This window comes from Ambystoma mexicanum, chromosome 3q (genome assembly GCF_040938575.1).
Source record: "Ambystoma mexicanum isolate Mex_15411 chromosome 3q, UKY_AmexF1_1, whole genome shotgun sequence".
Classification (NCBI taxonomy): domain Eukaryota; kingdom Metazoa; phylum Chordata; class Amphibia; order Caudata; family Ambystomatidae; genus Ambystoma; species Ambystoma mexicanum.
Genome location: NC_090926.1, coordinates 543,578,522 through 543,598,491, shown reverse-complemented (window position 1 = coordinate 543,598,491; position 19,970 = coordinate 543,578,522). Strand labels below are relative to the sequence as shown.

At 43.1% G+C, this 19,970-nt stretch overlaps 1 protein-coding gene across 2 annotated transcripts in view; it reads right to left on the bottom strand.

Annotated features, from left to right (window-relative positions):
• DOCK2 (dedicator of cytokinesis 2) overlaps positions 1 to 19,970 on the bottom strand; it is a 2,833,934-nt gene that overhangs the window by 2,594,086 nt on the left and 219,878 nt on the right. For both annotated transcript variants that reach the window (XM_069654309.1, XM_069654310.1), the window contains exon 4: positions 7,361 to 7,416. In XM_069654309.1, the coding sequence (XP_069510410.1) occupies positions 7,361 to 7,416 (56 nt within the window). The remainder of the gene's footprint in view (positions 1 to 7,360; positions 7,417 to 19,970) is intronic.

Below are 19,970 nucleotides of genomic sequence, written 5' to 3'. Positions count from 1 at the left end.
TCTGAATCAACGTCCTTCAGCACCCTTTTTTCCTACTAGCTCCTAGAAGGTTCCCCAGGGGATAGGGCTCCAGTTTGGCATGGATATAACAACATAGACCTCCTCAACAACCCTCGGGTTGAAAAGGTTGTCTAGCGATCGAACCCTGCACTTACGGTGCTTTCATGGTTGACTGGAATAAGGCTCTTGCCTCATTACAACGAGTGCGGTAGAGTGATAACGGCACCCGCTAGCAGACCAGGACGCTAACAACGGGCCCGTCATTAATGGGCCCATTGTTAGCATCCTCCCCATTCCAATTGAGTCCTTTGGGGGCTCAAATGGGAATGGCGACGTACCGGGTCGGAATGGGCCAGTAATTCCCTATTTTCGGGACACAGACCTGGTACCCGGTTTGGGGGCAGCCATGCCGCTAAAAACAGCATGGCTACCTCCAAACTCGTAATGAGGCCCACTGTTTTTCAGAAAATTCCACGGGGTGCTGCTTCCAGAGGAACCTCATGATTACCCCAAGACAGATCCATCTGGGCACTGAACAGTCAGGCTTCTCGAAGGGAGGGCTCATGAGCTGACACTCACAAGGAACCCTATTCAGGCTCAGATTCCCCTGTGCATTCTACATCCCCCATTTATGTGAAGTGCATACCAATAATCACCCTATTGGGGACTGTAAGAACAAGAGCAACCTCGAGAGGATATCTCCCCTGTCAGTGTTTTGGGTTGTACCCGTATCCAGAGGCCTGGGTCGGTTTCTGCATCTCCATGTACACACTGAATAATCCTCCTTTTCTTAGGTCTTCTTAAGAATGGAGAGACCAGGTGAGCGTGAGTGTTATTATGTAGGCTGACATCACACACATGCATGCACACATACACACACATGCACATGCATACACACATGCATACACACACATGCATAAACACATGCATGCACACACACGCACATGTATGCACACACATACACATGCACACATACATGTATGCACATGCATGTACACAGGCACATGCACACTCACAATGTAAAAAGTATTCCGTGCAGCAGCAGACAGCACTGTCTTACTCTGCTCTACATACCATATGGAGGTTATTACAAGTTTGCCGGTAGCCCATTGGTAATTCCCGCGGGACCGACAAACTGACCCTACTGTTTCCGCCACCTGGTATCCCAGAATTTCCAGGATATTACAAGTAGCAGAAAGGGCTTTAAATCCCCACTCCATGTAATCCTATAAGACTCCATGGAGGGGATTGTCAGTATTTCTGGCCCTGATAATAGTGGTGAGAGAAATACTGGATGTTTTTTGCCAGTATGGGCCTGATTTACCTCCAGCAATTAGCTGGAGGTAAATCAGTGAACCCCCACCGGGAAGCAGTCCGGGAAAATTGCTGGTCATGGAATTACCTGTAATTTTCCCAGACAGGCAAACTTGTAATGGGGGCCATATGTATTATGCAGCACAGTGTATTACTTTCAAGTGGTTTATAAAAATGTCAGGATGGTTGGGAAGGTTTTGACTGCCCCCCCCTGCACAGGATGATTTCACCTCGCTTTCAAATATCTGGGTTTTAACATAAGGTTCTGGGGTCAAGTAAAAGTCGCTGGGAGTCCAATAAAAGACACTGGAATTTAAATAAAGTCTCTTAGACTCAAACAAGTGCTTGCATAGTAGGCCCTAGATGTAGCAGAGGTATGATGTATAATGGTTTCTTACCACCAGAGCTGCCCTATAGCCTGGGCCTGCTTCTTCTTGCCATCTCCCCATCGTAGGGTCCTGCCTCTAGACCCAAAACCCCAACCTCATTGGGGGATGTCAAGGAACCATGACAGTCTCATGCCTATGGGCTACTTGTGTGCCATTCCTCGACTTTTTTCTCCTCTCTTTCTCCTGACCACCTCCTTGCTACTCCACCACCAAATGCTCATACTTCCATACAACTTCCTGTCACAACCCCTTGTGTCTCCCTCTCGGTAATCCATCTCTAATATTCACGTCTGACCATCTCTCTGCTTAATATAATATAAATCTTCTTCCGACCACCTCCTTGGCAACATCCTCTGTTTCTACCCCGATATGCCCTTCACCAAGCTCTTGAATATTCGTCTCCTCCTGAACTCTCCTTACAACCTCCTCTATAATACACTCCTTACCGCCGTCCTCTTCTCCTCTGTTGTTGCCTCCAAACACTGCCTGATTGCACTTACCCTCCTCTCCCTTGATGTCACATCCAACCCCCTTCTTAATACTCTCCCCCTCCTCACTGAAAAGATCAATCTTTTTTAAAAACTCTTTCCAGTCTTTCTGTTGTTTCCCCACACCCTCCTTACTCTCTATCCCCTCCATCTTCCTCTTGTGTTCACTGACAACCTCTTACCATTCTCCTTCGTGCTTCTCCAGTGCCTTCTGCTTCCACCTGCCTCCTCCAACGCACCATCTAAAAAATCCTGCACTTCAGCTACAAAACTACCTTTGCCTGTTGTGCTGGGAGGGGGTCTTTCCTTTTTCATAGGGCTTAGACGGAATGGCTGTAGCCTGATTGGCTGGAGTGGTCACATGTCAGCGAGCAAGTTCTTTCTGTGGGCTAGGTGTAAACCAGCTGCTGTCACTCCCTGACTGATACTGCAAACCTCGCCAAAGGAGGTCCTTTGGCTCTCTCCTGTTTTCAGTAGGTTAGTATGTAACCTTGGATCTCCTTTTGGAATGGGTGAATAGAGAGAACCGTTCCTTCTTAATGTCCAGTTTTTTCATAAGCTAAGAATGTCTTTGATCTGCTATTCAGCATAGCAAATGAGCGAGGGCTCTGAGCTGCCCATGACTCTCATTTGGAGAAGGAGTGGGCACTTATGTGGGGTGCGTAGGTCTTTCTTACAGTCTTCCTGTAAATGTGTTAACTTAGTCAAGATGTCCTTCTGGGGGAGCGATGGACACCACTCGTCAGAACCTTCTGCTGGCCTGTAAAACACTTTTTACAAAACATATTGCAATACTGAGTGACCATTGTCACTGACAGCAGTGAAAGGGAATCACAGAGAGCCTTTTTATTTAATTAAAAATAAACAGCGTAGTTTATTGCTATTATGTCGCTCTATTTCTCCGTTAAACAATTATGATCAGCACCTCATCTTATCACACAGTTCATTTTGTTGTGTGTCATTAGTCTTAAGGTACAATAGTAAAACCTTTCAGAAATTATTTAGGCTTTTGTTAAATTGCATTCTGGTACATGTAGTCTTAGTCAGTTGTTTTAATAATGTGGTTTATGAAATTACAATCGTGCCCTTTTAGTACTTCGGATGTTTCCATAAGGTATTTGCAGCTGCCAACAGCAAAACTGTTGTCACCGTATGAGAATGTAAGTATTGATTGGGCCCAAGGATTTGAAAAGCCTTGTCTCAGAGTGATGGATACCAAACCTCATCATATTGCCTGCCAATATTTTCCATGGGGATTAGGGATAAGTTTTGTGCATTTTCAGTTTGAGTTTCACAAGCTTGTGCTCCAAGATATTTGGTGCTAATTTGGAATTTTCCAGTGAAACATACTAATGGGAGCTTACAGGGAACGTCAAACATAATAGAAATGTCAAACTAGAATCTTACTTTGAATGCTAACCATACTGAGAGCGTCAAATTGAATCAAAGTGAAACGAGGATCTTACTGGGAATACACAATTGGAAGCTTACTTGGAATGCCAAATTGGAACATTATTAGGAATGTCAAACTAGTAGATTATTAGAAAAGTCAACCTTGCTCAGAATGTCAAAATAGGATTGTATTGGGAATGCCAAATTTGCAACAAATGGAGATTGTCAAACTGGGAGCCTAGTGGGAATGTAAAACTCTGAGTTTAACGGATATATCATTAATGTTAGGAATACTGAGCAACAAGTCCAGACATTTCATAACATGACATACTCAAGAATGACATAGTATGACATGTATGGGAGATCGAGTGTGAAAATGAGTGTGAGGGTGAGTGTGTCAGTGAGTCTGAGTGTGTTTGAGTGAGTCTGAGAGTGAGCGTGTGTTTCTGCACTTGGGTGTGTGTGGGTATGACAGCAGGTGTGATTGAATGTATTGGAAAGTGTGAGATTGAGTGTGTGTGACAGTATGGAGGAAAGGTAGGAAACTCCATGACAGTATGTGGGCAATCGTTTGTGCGTGTGTGTGAGACGGTGTGAGTGTGATAAACTGTGAGAGAATATGAATGTGGCGAGTTTGAGAGATTGAGTGTTAGTTTGACTATGAAGGTTCGTGCCAGTGAGTGAATTTGAGTTTGGGTTAGGGTGATAGTGAGTGTGAGAGCGAGCATGGGTTTGATAGTGCTTCTGAGGCAAAGTGAGTGCTGAGTGGGTGACAATAGATATTTTGAACGCTGGTGTGAGAAAAACATGGTATCAAGAGATTGACACAGATAACAGAAATATAGTTTTCAAAACCGTTATTTAATTTGTCAGGGTGGTGTAACTCCTATCTTGCACTAATGCTATGGCGGGGATTGCCCTACCTAAATAAACTAATGGATACCTAAGTCCAAAAGTCCAAAACAAAGGTTTTTTGTCTGTGTCAAAACCTATGCTTGCCCTCACTTGTAATACGTAAATGTTGTGTAGGGATATTCTATCTAAAATAGGGTCCACCATAAAGAGCCTCATTACAAGTGTGGCAGTCCGGAAATAAGGGTGCCAGTTGCACCATAACGGCACCCTTTCCGGACCACCACACTACATCTCTACGGGCGGGGGCCAGAGTGCCCGGCAGGTCTGACCCGCCCGCAGAGTATTCACGGAAGCACTGGCACTGTTAGCTTCTGTGTCCCCATTCCCATGGAGTCTGATGGGACTCCATGGGAATGGGGACTTACACTTTCTGCCACCTGATATTTTGGGCCTCCGGCACTTGTAATGTCCCAGTGGCACCGGGATCTCAGGCTGCAGAAATGATGTTACGAGTCCGGCGGCAACCCGAGTTTCCATCAGACTTGTACTGAGGCCCAAAGTCTAGAGCTATCTCTGGCCCACCTTTGAAAGTTCAGGATACAGTTCTTTCTCAATTCCTTTTTTAAATATCAGGTCATGAAACAATATTCCACAGAAGTCAAGCATCAAATATTGTGACACAAAAAAGCAATGTCCATAAAGGAGCTCAGGGTTTCCTTTTTCATAAACTTCAATCACTGTAGAATAGAACAACGTTCCCAAGGAAGCTCAGGGGTTCTCTTCCCCAAGTTTCAGGCAATGTGATACCAAGCAATATTCTCAAAGGTGCTCAGGGGTTCCTGTCCCCAAGCTTCCTGCCTTGTTGGCAATTTAACAACTATTTGCAAGTTCATCAGTCACAGGGTTATCTTCTTTCAGTTTGCCAACTTTCACTTCTTCTTGTCAATATTGCCCATTTGGTGTTTTGCTCATTTTTCACTTTGCTCACTTTTCACGGACTCCCCTTGGGATTCTTATACACTTCTTTAATTCTTTTTCTATGGTCGAAGGCTTTTGGAAATGTGCTGTCTGCACGCGACCACTCGGCTACTCTGTATTAGTTCCTTCCACATGTGCACCGGGTTTCTCTCATTTTCACTTCCTTACTGCCATCTGCCCTGCAGGCACCCCTAGACTGTTGCTTCCAGTCAGGGGAACAAGTCTCTATCGGTCATAGAAAAGGACTGCCTGCTTCCAAGGCTCCCTTCAGCCTCACTGTCCGACTCCTTGGAGACACGGCCCCCTTGCCATGCAAAGGCACTCTGCTCAAGTGTGTGCTCCTCCAGCATCTCAGCGTCCCGTTCTCCTCTGGTTTCTCTGAGGTTGTGCTGACCTTTCTGCTCCTTTCTCCTCATTTCACTGTGCTGGAGGTTCCCACCACAAAGGGCCCACTTCCCTTGGGCCCCACAAGTGTCCTGGAATTTCTGCCGGAGAACTGGCTCTAGTCCCAGTCTGAACACGGCTGCCTCCACAAAAAGGGATCCTCTGCTGGTCTCAGCCACGCAATCTCCCTGTTGCTCTCATAACTGCTGACTAACTGTTTATTGTGTGCTCCACCTTTTATACACCTTGTCCCTGTCAAGGGGTTTCAGGTGTGAGTCCTTGGCATTCTCTGCCTGACTTGCCTGACTCTAATTACACCAATTATTGGGACATGCCTGACCTACTGCTCTGTAGTCTTCAGGACCACTCTTCTTCATCCCAGTACTAAAGTGCTGTTTTCTATGTGTAATCTGCATTACTCTATGGGTTGTCTTCCTCTTCTATGCAGTTGGTCAGATTTCAAGGGGAAAGATAGGATAGGCACAACAATATCCGACGAAAGCTGAGGGAGGGTAAGGTAAGTCACAATTGGAAAAGGGGGGATAACATGTCTCGCCCTTAGGCATCCTCTTCCCACTCCCCAAGGATCCCCACTTAGTTGATCCTCCCTCGCTTGTCGGCCTTCAGGGTCGAGTTCCAAAAACGATGGACGTTCCCTGGCCATCTGAGGAAAGAATCCTAGGGGAGTAAATGTGAGGACGCCACAAGGTTTCTCACACTGGGCATAATGTAAACGAGCAATGATGTGCTAAGATGCTTTTCTGGAAAATGGAAATTATGTGCTAACTAGTCAAAAGGTAAACTGGTGATGATGTGCCAATATACATGGATAAAAGTATTCATCACATGTGTGCACCTAATAGTGGAATTAACAATTTGATTGTATGCATATTGTCATGGTAGAGGTTGAAGAGGGTGTCACCCCAGTCAACATAGCACCTGACTTCCATGACTGGACCCCTAACCCCGCACCTATCACTCACAATATGCCCCCACTTCCATTTTCAGCAACAGCTATAACGTGCATCAATAGGCCTATTGCCAACGACGTTATTACTCATTTCAAATCTTGCTGGGTGGCAGGGCAGAAGAACTTCAAAGAGTTTCCAGCCGAACACTCCACTGAAGATGCACCATTTTGGGTTGGGCCATGCCTGACTTTCCTTTGGTCGTTCCCTTTGTCATGCTGACAAATGATCGCCTAGAGTAAGCCCATATGTTATAAGAGCGCCCTATAAATCCCAGTAACATAACAGAACACATCAAATTCAAAACTGGCCAGATCACTCGTGAGTTTTGCAAAAGATACGTATAGATAAATATTTGTCGAGTTTCTGGGTCACTCGGAACAACAACAAAAAAGATGTATTTCCGTGAAAAATTGAATTGCAAGTATTCTTGTCAGGAATGGTATATCCATAATCCAGTTTTGTCCTTGAGTCACTAAACCTCAAATGGTATCATTCACTTTTTAAAAAAATGTTAAGGGCAAGTTCCCAAAGACATCATCGACTGTATGTATATTACTTAATAATTGAAAACAGAAGAAAATACTAATACCTTTTCTTTCCAATGGTAACTTCTTTGATGTGGACAAACGATTTGGGAAAAATGCCCTATTGGGAATAAAAACATGTTGATATTAAATACAAACACAATTCAGACGATAGTCGATATAGTGAGCACATTCAAGTAATCGACTTTGGTTAATTGCCGCAACAATAAACTTGACTTGCCTTTTCGAAATCGCTCTACTTGAGGTTTCCCTTAGGCAAGCTTTTTTAAGAGAGACTACAATGCATATATTGTGCTTGTCAGTAGAGCCAGGCCATTCCTTTAGCCTTGCAGTCAGCCGCTGTGAACATGCCGCTGTTAGCTAATAATGCTCTCCCATAACTTTGTGTGAGCAGCAGGAGGCACCGCTCCTTCACAGAATGGCGCCTCATGAAAACTGCGCAATGCGACAACTGTAAAACCACAAGTGAGCAATTCAGTATTCAATGTGAGCAAAGTACAAAAAAAAAAAGAAAAATGGGTTGTAAGTATTTTTATGTTACTTTGGAATTAAATGCATGACATTAGGAAACAGCACGCTAAAACTACTTGGGACTCAACAGTTGCAAGAAAAAGGAGAAGAGTTGGTAAATTCTACCTCAGCGATGAAATAGGGGGAGCAATACAAGTAAAGAGAAGAGATGAACTTCAACCCAAATTAGGGGAAACCTTCCGTTTTCTGAGTTTCGTTTCAGATTTTGAGCACTCCTCAATCCACGTGTTGGGCTGCAAGGGAGGGAGGAGCATTGAACACGTGATTAACTGGGTATTACGTCTGTACTCACTACTCAGCTGTTAGTAAGCCTGCTATTTCAAATTGCAGCAAACATGATGAGTGAGAACATCTAAAACGAGCATTGGCAGTGCAGATTGGGCTTTTGTGTAGGCATGGCAAAGCCACTTGCAAGGCCCTTCTGTAGTGGTATTAACTGGCCATTGATGGTAGCAAACAGGGCTTTAAGTGGGTCAGGCAGCATCCAACGCTGCAGCCTGACTTTATACTGCACCGCAGCGCCACCATGACCGCTGAGAGGAAGTTCCAGTTTGTGTGACACTGTGGCTGGCCCTGCTGTCATTCACAACAGTGGCAGCCAACAGCATTGTGACAGGAAGAAGGGCCAGTTACTGCAACTTCCTCTGGCGACCCCTGGCAAGGCGGAGGAGGGCAGAGGAAGTTGCAACCCCAAGCCAGAGGTGCTATTTTAGCACATAATTCACTGCCTTGTAAGGGTGCTGCTTTGGAACGTTGACTGCTTGCCGGATGCGATTACTGTCGACACAACATCGCAGTGATATCAATTGGTATAAAGTGATGCATTAAGAAATTCACCCTTTTATACTCAACATCCTATTTTTCCAACTTTATCTTCAGAGCATCTTTCATTTTAAATTTAGCTTGTTAATTGGGTGCTACATGGTGAAGCACAATGATTTTTATGACACATGAAGCAACGAACATTGGATGTTTTGCTGTGTTTCATCAGTTCGTTTCCTGCTTCCTCGACCACAAACGCACACGGAAATGGAAGTGCCTTATTTACATTCCTTAGCCGTGATCTAACTAGTACAGGTTTTTACTACTGTTGGAACTCTTTATTAAACAGTGGAGAGAAAAGTATTATTTACAGACTAGTGTGCAATGTTTTAGTGACACAGCCTTGGTGAACAGGGTGTACCTTATCATTCAGGCATGGATGGCCTTGCATGGTTTATGCCTGAATGATAACAAGACTGAGCTCATCATCCTTGGCACAACCCCCAACATCAACAACCTAGGTCACAACTACTCAAGCTTCACCATTGACGGAAACACTATCAAGGTGACCAAGGAAGTAAAAACGTTAGATTTTTACCTAGACACCACTCTCTTCTTAAAAAACAGGTCAGCTCCATGGCCTCCTCCACAGCTCATAAACTAATCAGAGCAGCCAAATCCTTCCTTTCCTCTTACAGCTGCACGACCCTTGCCAGGGCCCTTATTCTATCAAAGTTAGATTACTGTAATGCCCTCTACATAGGAGGCAATAAATACATCACAAATAAAATCCAGATCCTACAAAACAATGCTCTCAGAGCGGCATTGAGCTTTCCCAAAAAAGAGCACATCTCTGACCTTAGAGGAGCTCATAATTGGCTATCGACCAAAGACAAAATTGCTCTGAAAATAGCATCACTCACTCACAAATGCCTTAACAACGCCGCTCCACGATACCTCACTGACAGATTCTCCAGATATTCTTCCAACCGCCCCACCAGAGCCTCCAACTCCAACACCCTCATAGTGCCTAGATACAAACATTCCAAAACTGGAGGCACTAGCTTTCAGGTGAAAGCTGCACAACACTGGAACTCCCTCCCTTCAACCTTAATAGTTACCCAAACATATTCACACTTCAGGCACAACTACATCCTGTAGATCAAGGAAAATGACTTCTAACACATCCTCTCCACAATGTCGATCTCCATAGTACCTTACCCATATGGTTAAATCCTACCACTGATGACACTTGACACACTCACACTATTACTGGAATCCATGTTATGTGACCTGCATTATTTGTAGATATTACTTGTATCCTCTGTATATTTGTCCCTCTATATTGTATATTCCTTATTGAATATTACTGTACAGCAATGTAGCCAAGCTGAAAATATCCTTACTGCCGTTCTGCGCCCTGATACCCTGGGGTCCGGCTCGCAATATAAATATCAAAACAAACAAACAGACAAACAGCCCCTGATGGTGTCATTATAAAGTGGTACCCACGCTCGTTCAAATTTTTTAAAACACCACTTGTCTTCGACAATCATTTTATCCACCATTTATACCCAAAACCAACTTGTTTTCCACAGTCTGCATATAAACAAATAATGAGTTGAGCAACGAAAATATCATACTAACTCCACTCGTACAGTACACGCACATTTTCTTTTTTATCTGTCAGTTTCTCTTTCTGTCACAGTGAGGGAAAGAGAAAATATTGACAGATAAAAAAGAAACTGTGTGTACGTGTAGAGGTAGTGTAGCATGTGCATTACTTAATGTAGTATTTGTTTATATGCACACCATGGAATGTTTAGGCCATGCCCATCAAAACATAGACCCCACCCATCATGCAAGCCATGCTCCAAAATGAGGGCCCCCATCAATTTCTACACCACCTTAAAGCACTGGTAGCAGGTGCAAAATGGTGTGAATACCTGGCCATCCAATAGCAGAGCCTGGCAAATTCTTTATACGCATGCACAAGCCAAACTATTTGCTTTGCCAATGCTAGTTTTTAACAGTACGTCAGTGAAGGACATGCATAGTGCTTATAAATCGAATGACTGAAGCCAGACCTCACAAAGACATTTCTATTACACCAGTAGCTTTCAGCTCCAATTAAGTCATAACCTCTTAGGAGACTGCTTTAAACAGACACCGTCAGACAATTCGAGTGCAAAGTTTGACGAAAAATGCCTGATTAAAGCGAGCTCAAAGTGTTCCAATGAGGAGGTGTTTTGGGTGGGGAGCTAGGGGCAGGAACTGGGTGGGAAGGGCCATGGGCAGTCAATAGGTTAGCAAATAACCAAACAACACCAACAGGATGTGTGTCCTGTCTCATAAAACAGAGAGGAAAATAAAAATCAGGATGACAGAACACAAGAGCTGCATTAGAAATTGGGTACAGACTGCATCCTTAGTAGCCCACTGTATTGAATTCATACACACTGCTTACACAAACAAATCGAGTTGCTAGAGCCTAAATAAATTCAGTATGGTCCCGGTTGTGTAAACTACTGTTATGTCCCAGGACATGATGCTCTGGTCACAGGCAAATAAAGTGTTTAGTATACGCCTATCTATTGCGGTGGTTGATTTTCCCCTTTAGAACATAATATGGTGAAAATGTGAGGCACCGTAGAATTATAATACGTTGTAGTGCGCTGGGGCCTCAATACCTTCAACTCTCTCTTCCTAAATGTCTTCCTTCTCGTGCTCTTCGCTCACCCGCCTCCAACTCCCTCAGGGTCAGTTGCTTCTCCAAGCAATGAGTTGCTGATATATCTCTTGCTTTGGCTGGGGCCTCCCTCTGTAACAGCCTCCCTGAAACTCGAGGAGAATCATCTCCAGTTCCGGAAGCACCTCAAAACCTTTTCTGTTTGCTTCTGCTTTCTCTCCTGCTTTCTCTCCTCCTCTCCCCTGCTGACTTTCTGGCTGAAACTGAAATTGCACTGGTTTCCTGGCCACCGTCTGATCTAGGGCCCAGGTCCCCTCCCCTGCCAGTCGCACACCTGCACTGCCTTCCTGGCAACCCCCACACTTTCTGTCTCCCTACAGTCCCACTACCAGCACTTGACACCTGATGTCTGCACTTACCCTTGCACTTGCAACCTGCTGGCCATACTTTTACTTGAAGTTTATGTATTCTATTATCCCATGTACTGCACTGTCCCCTCCCCCTTCCTCCTGCACGTTTCCCTTTCCCCCTTTCCATGACTGGCGCGATCTGAATGACACCTGGCCTAGTATGATCGTTGTCTGTCTTCCCTCTGTTCCCCCTCCCTTGCCTCGTCGCGCCTTGAAACACTTGTGTATAGGCGCGTATTAAATGCCATATCATATCATATCAGTGAACCTATATCAATACTAAGACGAGTGAGATTAGGTGGTAGGCACATACCTAGTCCCTGCACAACATTAGATGTATGCCCTGGGCCTGTGAAAGACAGAAACATGACACTGTGTACAAAGTGAAGCGTGGGTTTTGAGATGAGTAACTGATTCAGGCCCATTGAAGGGCGTGAGACTGCCGGCAATGACGTTTGCCTTGCTGAGCAAATATAGAAATAGGACAATGAAAGTAAATTACGGCACACACAGAGGGAAGTCATTGTGGTGCCGTTATAAACCTGCCGGTAAATTGATGAGTATGGAATGGCTGCCAACACGAACAAATGATTATTAGATCTAAACAGTAGTCGAAGCATCAGGAATTGATCACAAGAGTGTTGTTCTCACTTCTGGTTGCCCTGCAGATACAGGGCTGCGAACGCTACGCCGACGAAGCTTATTACACGGCCACGTTAGTGGCCATGTAGTTATGGTTAAGTTGCTGTTTCCATAGGAAGAGCACTTTTTGGGCGGCTCATAACTTCGCTCTCCCTGGACGAATCCTCACCAAACTTTGCAGGAAAAGTATATGTCCCACTCTGAATTCCTACGCAAAGTTTGGTGATGTTTGGTACGGGGGGGCAAAGTTATAGGGGTGTCCCAAAATGTCTTTTTTCCCCATAGACTGATTGCAGAAAAAACTGTGTGCACGCCTACAGCCCAAACCGCTGGACAGATTTTTACCAAATTTGCAGCAGGAGCAGTGGCCTGGTCTCAAAAGCGGGCTTTTGTAAATTTGGTGAAAATCCGTCCAGTACTTTTCTTTAAAACGATGAAAAAGTAGGTCTGGAAAAATTAGTGATATCTATGTCCGCTCCGCGGTCGCACTTCCCTGTTCACTCCGCGGACAAGAAATCGATTGGCTAATCCATAGCGTCATGTCCGCGGACATGTGGCGCTTTCACTGATTGGTTGTGGAACAGTGTGAAGTGCGTCAGATTTCTTTGCTGCCTCTGCCATATTTTGTTCATGTTTTGGTGTACACGGACATCGCCGGTAACACATACAAAACAAGACACTAATGCACTTGTTACAATTATGAAATAATGTTTCCGAAGGTGAGCTTTATTTAGGTTGGAATGGAATGTCGCCACGGAAAATTGAAAAAGTGGTGTTTTCTTGCCACAAAATTCATACGGTAAAGTGGAAGTTGGTGCCCAATGCACAGCGACCAATGCCTGCATCTGTGTTACAATGTTTTCAGATTAATATTGAAGTCGGACTGGCGTCCTATGTTTTGAAATCTGAGGCTGGCCATTTGGAATGTTTGATGGAAACAGTGGTTTACGCGGCGTATGGGAGTAGCGGGTCTCATGATAGGATGCTCATATGTTGTTGCAAAGTGAGAATGTATTTGCCTTCTGAGTGAAGGTCAGTTGATTTGCTTTTTTGGTTGCGAGCTCAGTAGGCCCACGCATCCAAGACAATTCATAAGGGGCTATTGTTTTTTGACCTTGAGCGAAAGTGAAACTTTAAAAGCTATGCAAGGAATGAAAGCTTTGGAAAAAAATACTGTTTGATAAGGCTATATTTTAAAAACGTTTGTAAGGAACATGAAATATCAGTTCACGAAGATTCTTCGATGCAAACAGTTTGCTGTCTGACTTTGGCAAAAATAATGGAGGCTGTGAAGATGATGTAAGTTTAATTTTGACTACTGTTCGCTAATTGTGACAATGTAACTGTATTATATTTTTGTGCAGTTGTAATTTTCCTCCAATAAAAAAGAGTATACATTGTTCGCGTTTGCAGGCTATGACTTGAGTCACCGTTGGTGACCGTTATTTCTTCTTCTTTGATATGTTATGCTTGCCCACATAGCTTTGTGTATCAGTTTGCACGTTCTTTTGGTCTTGTGTAACATTACGACATGTAATTTTTTCTTGCTTGTCCATTCATGCTGCCTCCATAACTGAATTACCAGGTCACTGTGTAGTTGTCCTTTTTTTAACCCTTACGGCGAGTGCTATTCATCTGCTTTTGTAGGGAGTCATTATATGTACCCATGGTCAACTCTAATATTTCTTTAAAATGTCATGTTTGCCAACTTACATTAGTGTAGTATTTTCCACAATCTTTGTGTCTGTTTTGGAAATGTTTCCTAAAGGTTGGATATTGACACAGATTTTCTCTTACGTTTTCGGCCTAGCTACATTTTGCCGTACTGTGCGTGCCATGGTTTGCAGATGCCGAGTGACAGCTTCTTTCCGCGCCAGATGCAACTGCTGGTGACCGGGTGCCTGTCCATTATAATGTTATGGGAAGACAGGCCAGGGCAGCTCTGTCCCTATGCTGAACTAGCGACTTAATATCATTTATGGTGGTGTAAGGCCACGGTGATGCCGCCATGTTGCAAATACGTGTGCAAACAAATCGAGTGCTTTCACAGAAACGCATACTTTGTGTATGCGAAATTAACTGCATGTGTCTCTCCATGAACATTTTCAATGTTGGCCTTAGAGACATTGCTACAAATTATTTGGAAATTGAATTCGTTTGTTCATCTCTGACAGTTGTTTGTTAAATAAAAGTACTTTCCAAATTCTAAAATATTACTGTTTTCTTTTAAAATCATGTGTATCATTTTGAAATGTAAAGTACCAAGTTATACGTCGCTGTATGTTTATTTACAGGTTCTGCATCACGGTACATACTGTTGCTTTTTCCTTGCTGTCATGGAAAGCGAAGAGGGGCTATGTATGGAACAACCGCCTTTCCTTTCGATGGTGGCGGGCCGGATTATAACCAGAAATCCTATTTTTCCGTAGCATACGTTAATGCTTTGCACATCTATACTATTATTGTCAAATCTTATTGCGTCTATGTCCTTTACTGTGAAAGGTGGTTCTTAATGCAACATTTACTTTGTTAACAGATGGTTTTCTTTTTTGGTAGGATAGCTAATAAGGCCATTTGTGAACGGAAATGAGGAAAGACACATAAAACAGTGATATGGGGGAGTGGGTGTCCGGTGCAAACATATTGTGCATTTGTTATTTCTAAGGTTGGGGCAGTGTTTGTCATGCTCCTTCATTACAGTAGTGATTCTGTTTCTTGGGGAGGAGGGATGGCCTTAGCTGATTTCATTTTCAGATAACTAAACCTTTTGCTGAAAGTATGCAATGTGTTCTACATTGTTAATGGCTAACTATCAATACGTGTTGGCACTGTGCAAGGCAAATGTTGCAGTGGAAGTTCCTACATCAATGTAAAATCTTTTTCCACATTGTCCACGACACCAGCATCTTACTGTTAAGTGTTTACGGATTCGGGGACACGTTACTGTGCTGTACACCAGCATATTGTCAAGTGGTATTCTCCACAAGGTGTTTAAATAAGTCAGAAGTTGCTTTACATTATGGTTACCTGGCACTACTGTAAACCGATCATCTTTAGCAAAACAATTTGCAAAAGGGATGGTATGGTTAAGTTGCTCTATTTGAAACCTGTAAAATTGAGTAAAAAAAAGTTGTTAAAGGAACGTCATGGTTAAATTGGCCTATGAAAAACCCATACAATTCACTAGAAAAAACTTTGTTAGAGGGACGTTATGGTTAAGTTGCACTACTAAAAACCTGTGAAATTCACAAAAAAAACTTTATAAACGTGACATTGTGGTTCAAAGTACAATCGAAAACCCCTGAAATTCAAAAGTTATGGTAGGCTAAGCAACCATAACTGCCCGCACCACTGTGCACTGCTAACACTAACACCCAGGACATCAAAGATGACATCACAAATGTCACGGTGATTCATCCTTTACCGTAGGGACCTTACAGGCCCCTACGGTAAAGGATGAAAACATGTTATGTTACTTCCAAGAGAGACTGTAGTCTGTAATTTTTCTGGGTTCAGGCGATCGCCTTTTTTGTATACTGGGAGCACAATTGATTGCTGCCATTATGTTGGAATCGTCTGTGATTGGCATACTTTTACAAATAAAGTCATAAAAATCTTGGCCCAGCCTGTTGGGTCATGTTTCAAAACAACACTGGCTAGTCCATGAGGGCCTGGGGCTCTAGAGCACTTGAGTTTCATAATTTTTTCTGCAATATCTTTCCGTGTAATGACCAACAGTCACTCTCCTTTGCAATATTGCAGCCCTGCTTCTTGAACAGCCTCACAATTTTTGTCGTTCAAGTGATCAAGCCACACCTGTTCCTTTATGGGGTTTAGGGTATGCTTCTTACTCTCACCCTTAGCCTTTGCTAAAATGGACCATATATTATTCGAATCACCACCTTTAAGGGCACAAGTCATATTTTGCCATTGTGTGTTCTGAATCGAGAATTTGCAGCAATTTAGCCAGTATTTGTATTTACCCTTAAAAATCTTTTTAATAGGTTAAAATCACTATGTGAACCCCCAGCCACCCGTAGAATTCTCAACCTACATCACATGTGCCTTTTTCACATCTGGATGGCAGGATCAAAGTCTTTTGTGTGCTTGTCATCTACTATCAATTGTCCCATAGGGTAAGTCCCCGTTCTGGACGCTAGCCATCTACGGCAGTGTTCAATTTAGTTTACATTACAATTGTGCAATAGACTATTATCCCTGGCACTTCATTGGGGCAATAGTTGATTTGCCCCCAAGACGTGTCTGTTTGACCAACAAATGCAGTTACCCGAGTGATTCACCTGAATTCCTGTACAGCTACAAACATTATTTACTAGCTTAGATCTACCTATGGGGTTTAAAGCTAAATTGGCATGATGACTGTGGAATATTTTTATCCACACTACTGTGCCAAACTGCACCCCTTTGCCAATGGGGAAAGAAAACTGTCATAAATGGAGGAAATAACCCTGTGAGTGCCAAATCTGCAAAACTGTGCATGGTGCATAAACCACCAAAAGAGCAGCACACCCTGCCACACACAAAGGCAAAGTTGGTGTAAACACAGGAATAACTGTCTCTCCTGTCATCTGTCATCTGTCACCTGTCACATGAATCAATGCCACAGAAGTGGGCTAAAATCCGAAAATGCTCTTAAAGACAGCTTCCTAATCAATGGCAATCTTCAAAGTGCTGTTTTGGTGCTAAAATTCAGTCATTTTCCCCAGTGAATTATTGAAAGGTAAGTGTGCTGAAATCATGGATTCTCCAGGCAGTAAGAGGAATCCAGGCCTCACTGACTGACAGCTACATCGGAAAATGAGCTGTCAAACCCAGTTTAAAATTGTTTCTGTTTCTTGATTAAAATGGCAAAAATCACCTATGTTTATGAAGGGCTAATTCTTTAAAATGTCCAAATACCTTATAAACTGTGCTTGTATTTTATATGTGAAATGAAAAGACTTTAATGTATAGGAACCCAGTTTGGAGTGAATCAACTATTTAATTCTGATCTGGCAGCCCAGCCTGGGAAGATTCACATGTCAGCTTAACACTCAATTGCTACAGGAAGGCAAAGTGATGTTAATGGTTCCTGCATAATGAAAACAAAGAAAGCCTCAGACATTTGTCTCCTGGCTGACCCAAGGACAAAGGAAGGCTTGGACACCCATCTTCCTAAAGGAGGGGCAGGATGTGGATGAGGTTTCTCAGTGAACTTCAAAGGTCTAGCCATTTGCTCACTTTGGAAGTAAGAAAAAAAACCTGGACTCGATTTTGAATGGAAATTACTTGTTTTTGCCTCAGAACTTTATGACATTTAACATGACAGCCAAAATAAGTAGACACGTGAAAAATACAAACTTATACATCTGAACTCATGCTAGACAGTTGAAGAGGTGTTAGGAGTTCTTACTACATAAGGAACCAAATATACAATAAAACACTGATTGTGGTAAAACTATTAATGTTGCGAGCTTAAAATTGTATTTACATGATCCCCTGATCAGCGACCAGAGGTATCGAATTAGAAATGATTAATCCTGACTATAATGGTGAAAATTGATAAAAAATATGTAGAATGAGAAAGACAGCTTGCACATAATGTTATTAATGTACATATGTGCAAGAGTTATGTCTTGGCAAAAATCAGGTTGGGAGTTCCTAAATCTTGTCATAAGATGACAGCCCTGTTTACACTGCCAACCAGAACAAAGCACATGCCAGCAGCCACTCACAGACATGGGGGTGGGTTTTGATGTTCTGCCCACACCATAAACTGGGGGATGGCATTTTTAATGTATAAATATAGAGGTTTCAATACACAAAACACACACTGCTTCCAGAACACACAGGTTCCAGAACACTGCTTCCAGAACACACTCCTTCCAGAACCCATCCAGATGTCCGTGCAGCACCTGATTGCAGAACTTTTCATCGTGTAGCTGACTCCAGAATTCTTTGCAAGATCCAGATTTCTTGGCTGAATCCAGACTCTAGCATTGCAAAATTATTGCTAGCCTGACCCAAATGCAAGCATCCCAAACTTGAAGGGAAATAATTATAATTCAGCTGCACTTGCTACCATTAAGCCTTGCCCGCTGGAAAACTTGCATCCTGCTATCTACCGTGTCCAGTAACCAGAAGGGTCCATCCAAATCCAATCTTAGGTGCAGTCTAAATTGACCAGAACCGCCTTGCTGTTCCAAACCCGCTAGAGGTGCCCTGCTGCCGGGATACTGGATCCAATTCATTGACCAGAGCTGACGGTCCAATTTAATAACTTCTTCTGTAAGTATTAACAAGAAGAACAGTGACCCTTAGTATATCTGCATTGTATTATCCCTATCACAACCCATCCCATCTTTAATTCTGAACTACAGTATTGTTAGAATCTTTCTTGCGCTGATTGTCTCACCTGTGTTCCAAAACCATAACTCCCTAGTTATTCTGAATAACTAAAGTAAATCCCAGGAAGAAGTAGAGTATCCACAACGGGAAGGGTTACGCTGATCACATGACTGTAAGATCCATATGTGGCATTCTCTTTTTCATAGTCATAATATAGTGTAATCAAACTCATCTGTCATTTTCAAAAGTGCATATCTATCGTAAACCTATGTGTGATTGAATATTAAATAAATAAATCTTTACCTTTACAAACTAGCCTGGTTCCTGGTTCAGTGTGACCTGGGGGGTATATTGAGAAGGGTGTGATATGAGTGGTATATCTAGGTTTCATTTGATCACTACATGCTAGGCGAGACTTGGGTGTGTGCCTGATTGAAATCCCTTACATCGCTAAAGTAGTTTGGGACCACTTTCAGGTCCATTATCACACCCAGACATATGTGATTACAGAAGAAGTAGTCCAGAGTAGCTCGGCAATTTTCCGAGCCCGATGTGTATTGCCCTGGACTATCCCCTCTGCGTCAACTGTTGACCATTACAATATTCCACGCTCTGAGGAAATGTTCCCATTGATCACCCCTACAATTGCTTGTTTTTGGTTTCATCTTGCTTCTCTTAGCTATATGTCAGTAGGCAGCACATTCTTGCTCATCGGTGCAACAAGCCTTTAAGTCCCCAGCCAAGAGAATGGAGTGGTTTTCAAGCCCTTGCCCCAAGTTGAGAAGAGGTCCGTTAAAAGTGCACGTGTGCTAACTAGGCTCTGAGTTTCCAGGGGAATATATACATGTACAATCAGTAGGTTACCCAGCCTATACTTGGCATCCACCCTCAATTCTATATATATCACAAACCTATGTGTGATAGAATATTAAATAAATAAATAAATCTTTACCTTTACAAACTAGCCTGATTCCTGGTTCAGTGTATTTTGAGAAGGGTGTGATATGAGTGGTATATCATGCAGAATATTAAACTTATAGACAAAAATAAAATAAGGGTGTCATTTGCACACTATATGCTAGGCGAGACTTGGGTGTGTGCCTGATTGAAATCCCTTACAGTTTGGGAGCTCGTGCCGCGATTCTGAATTGAAATACCACCCGTGACAGTCTAACACAGCATACTAGCCTGCAGGGTACAGACACCTTGCTGGGTTGCCATACTGTGCTACACTGTACAAGCACCCCTCAAAAGGAATACTCAAATAAAATG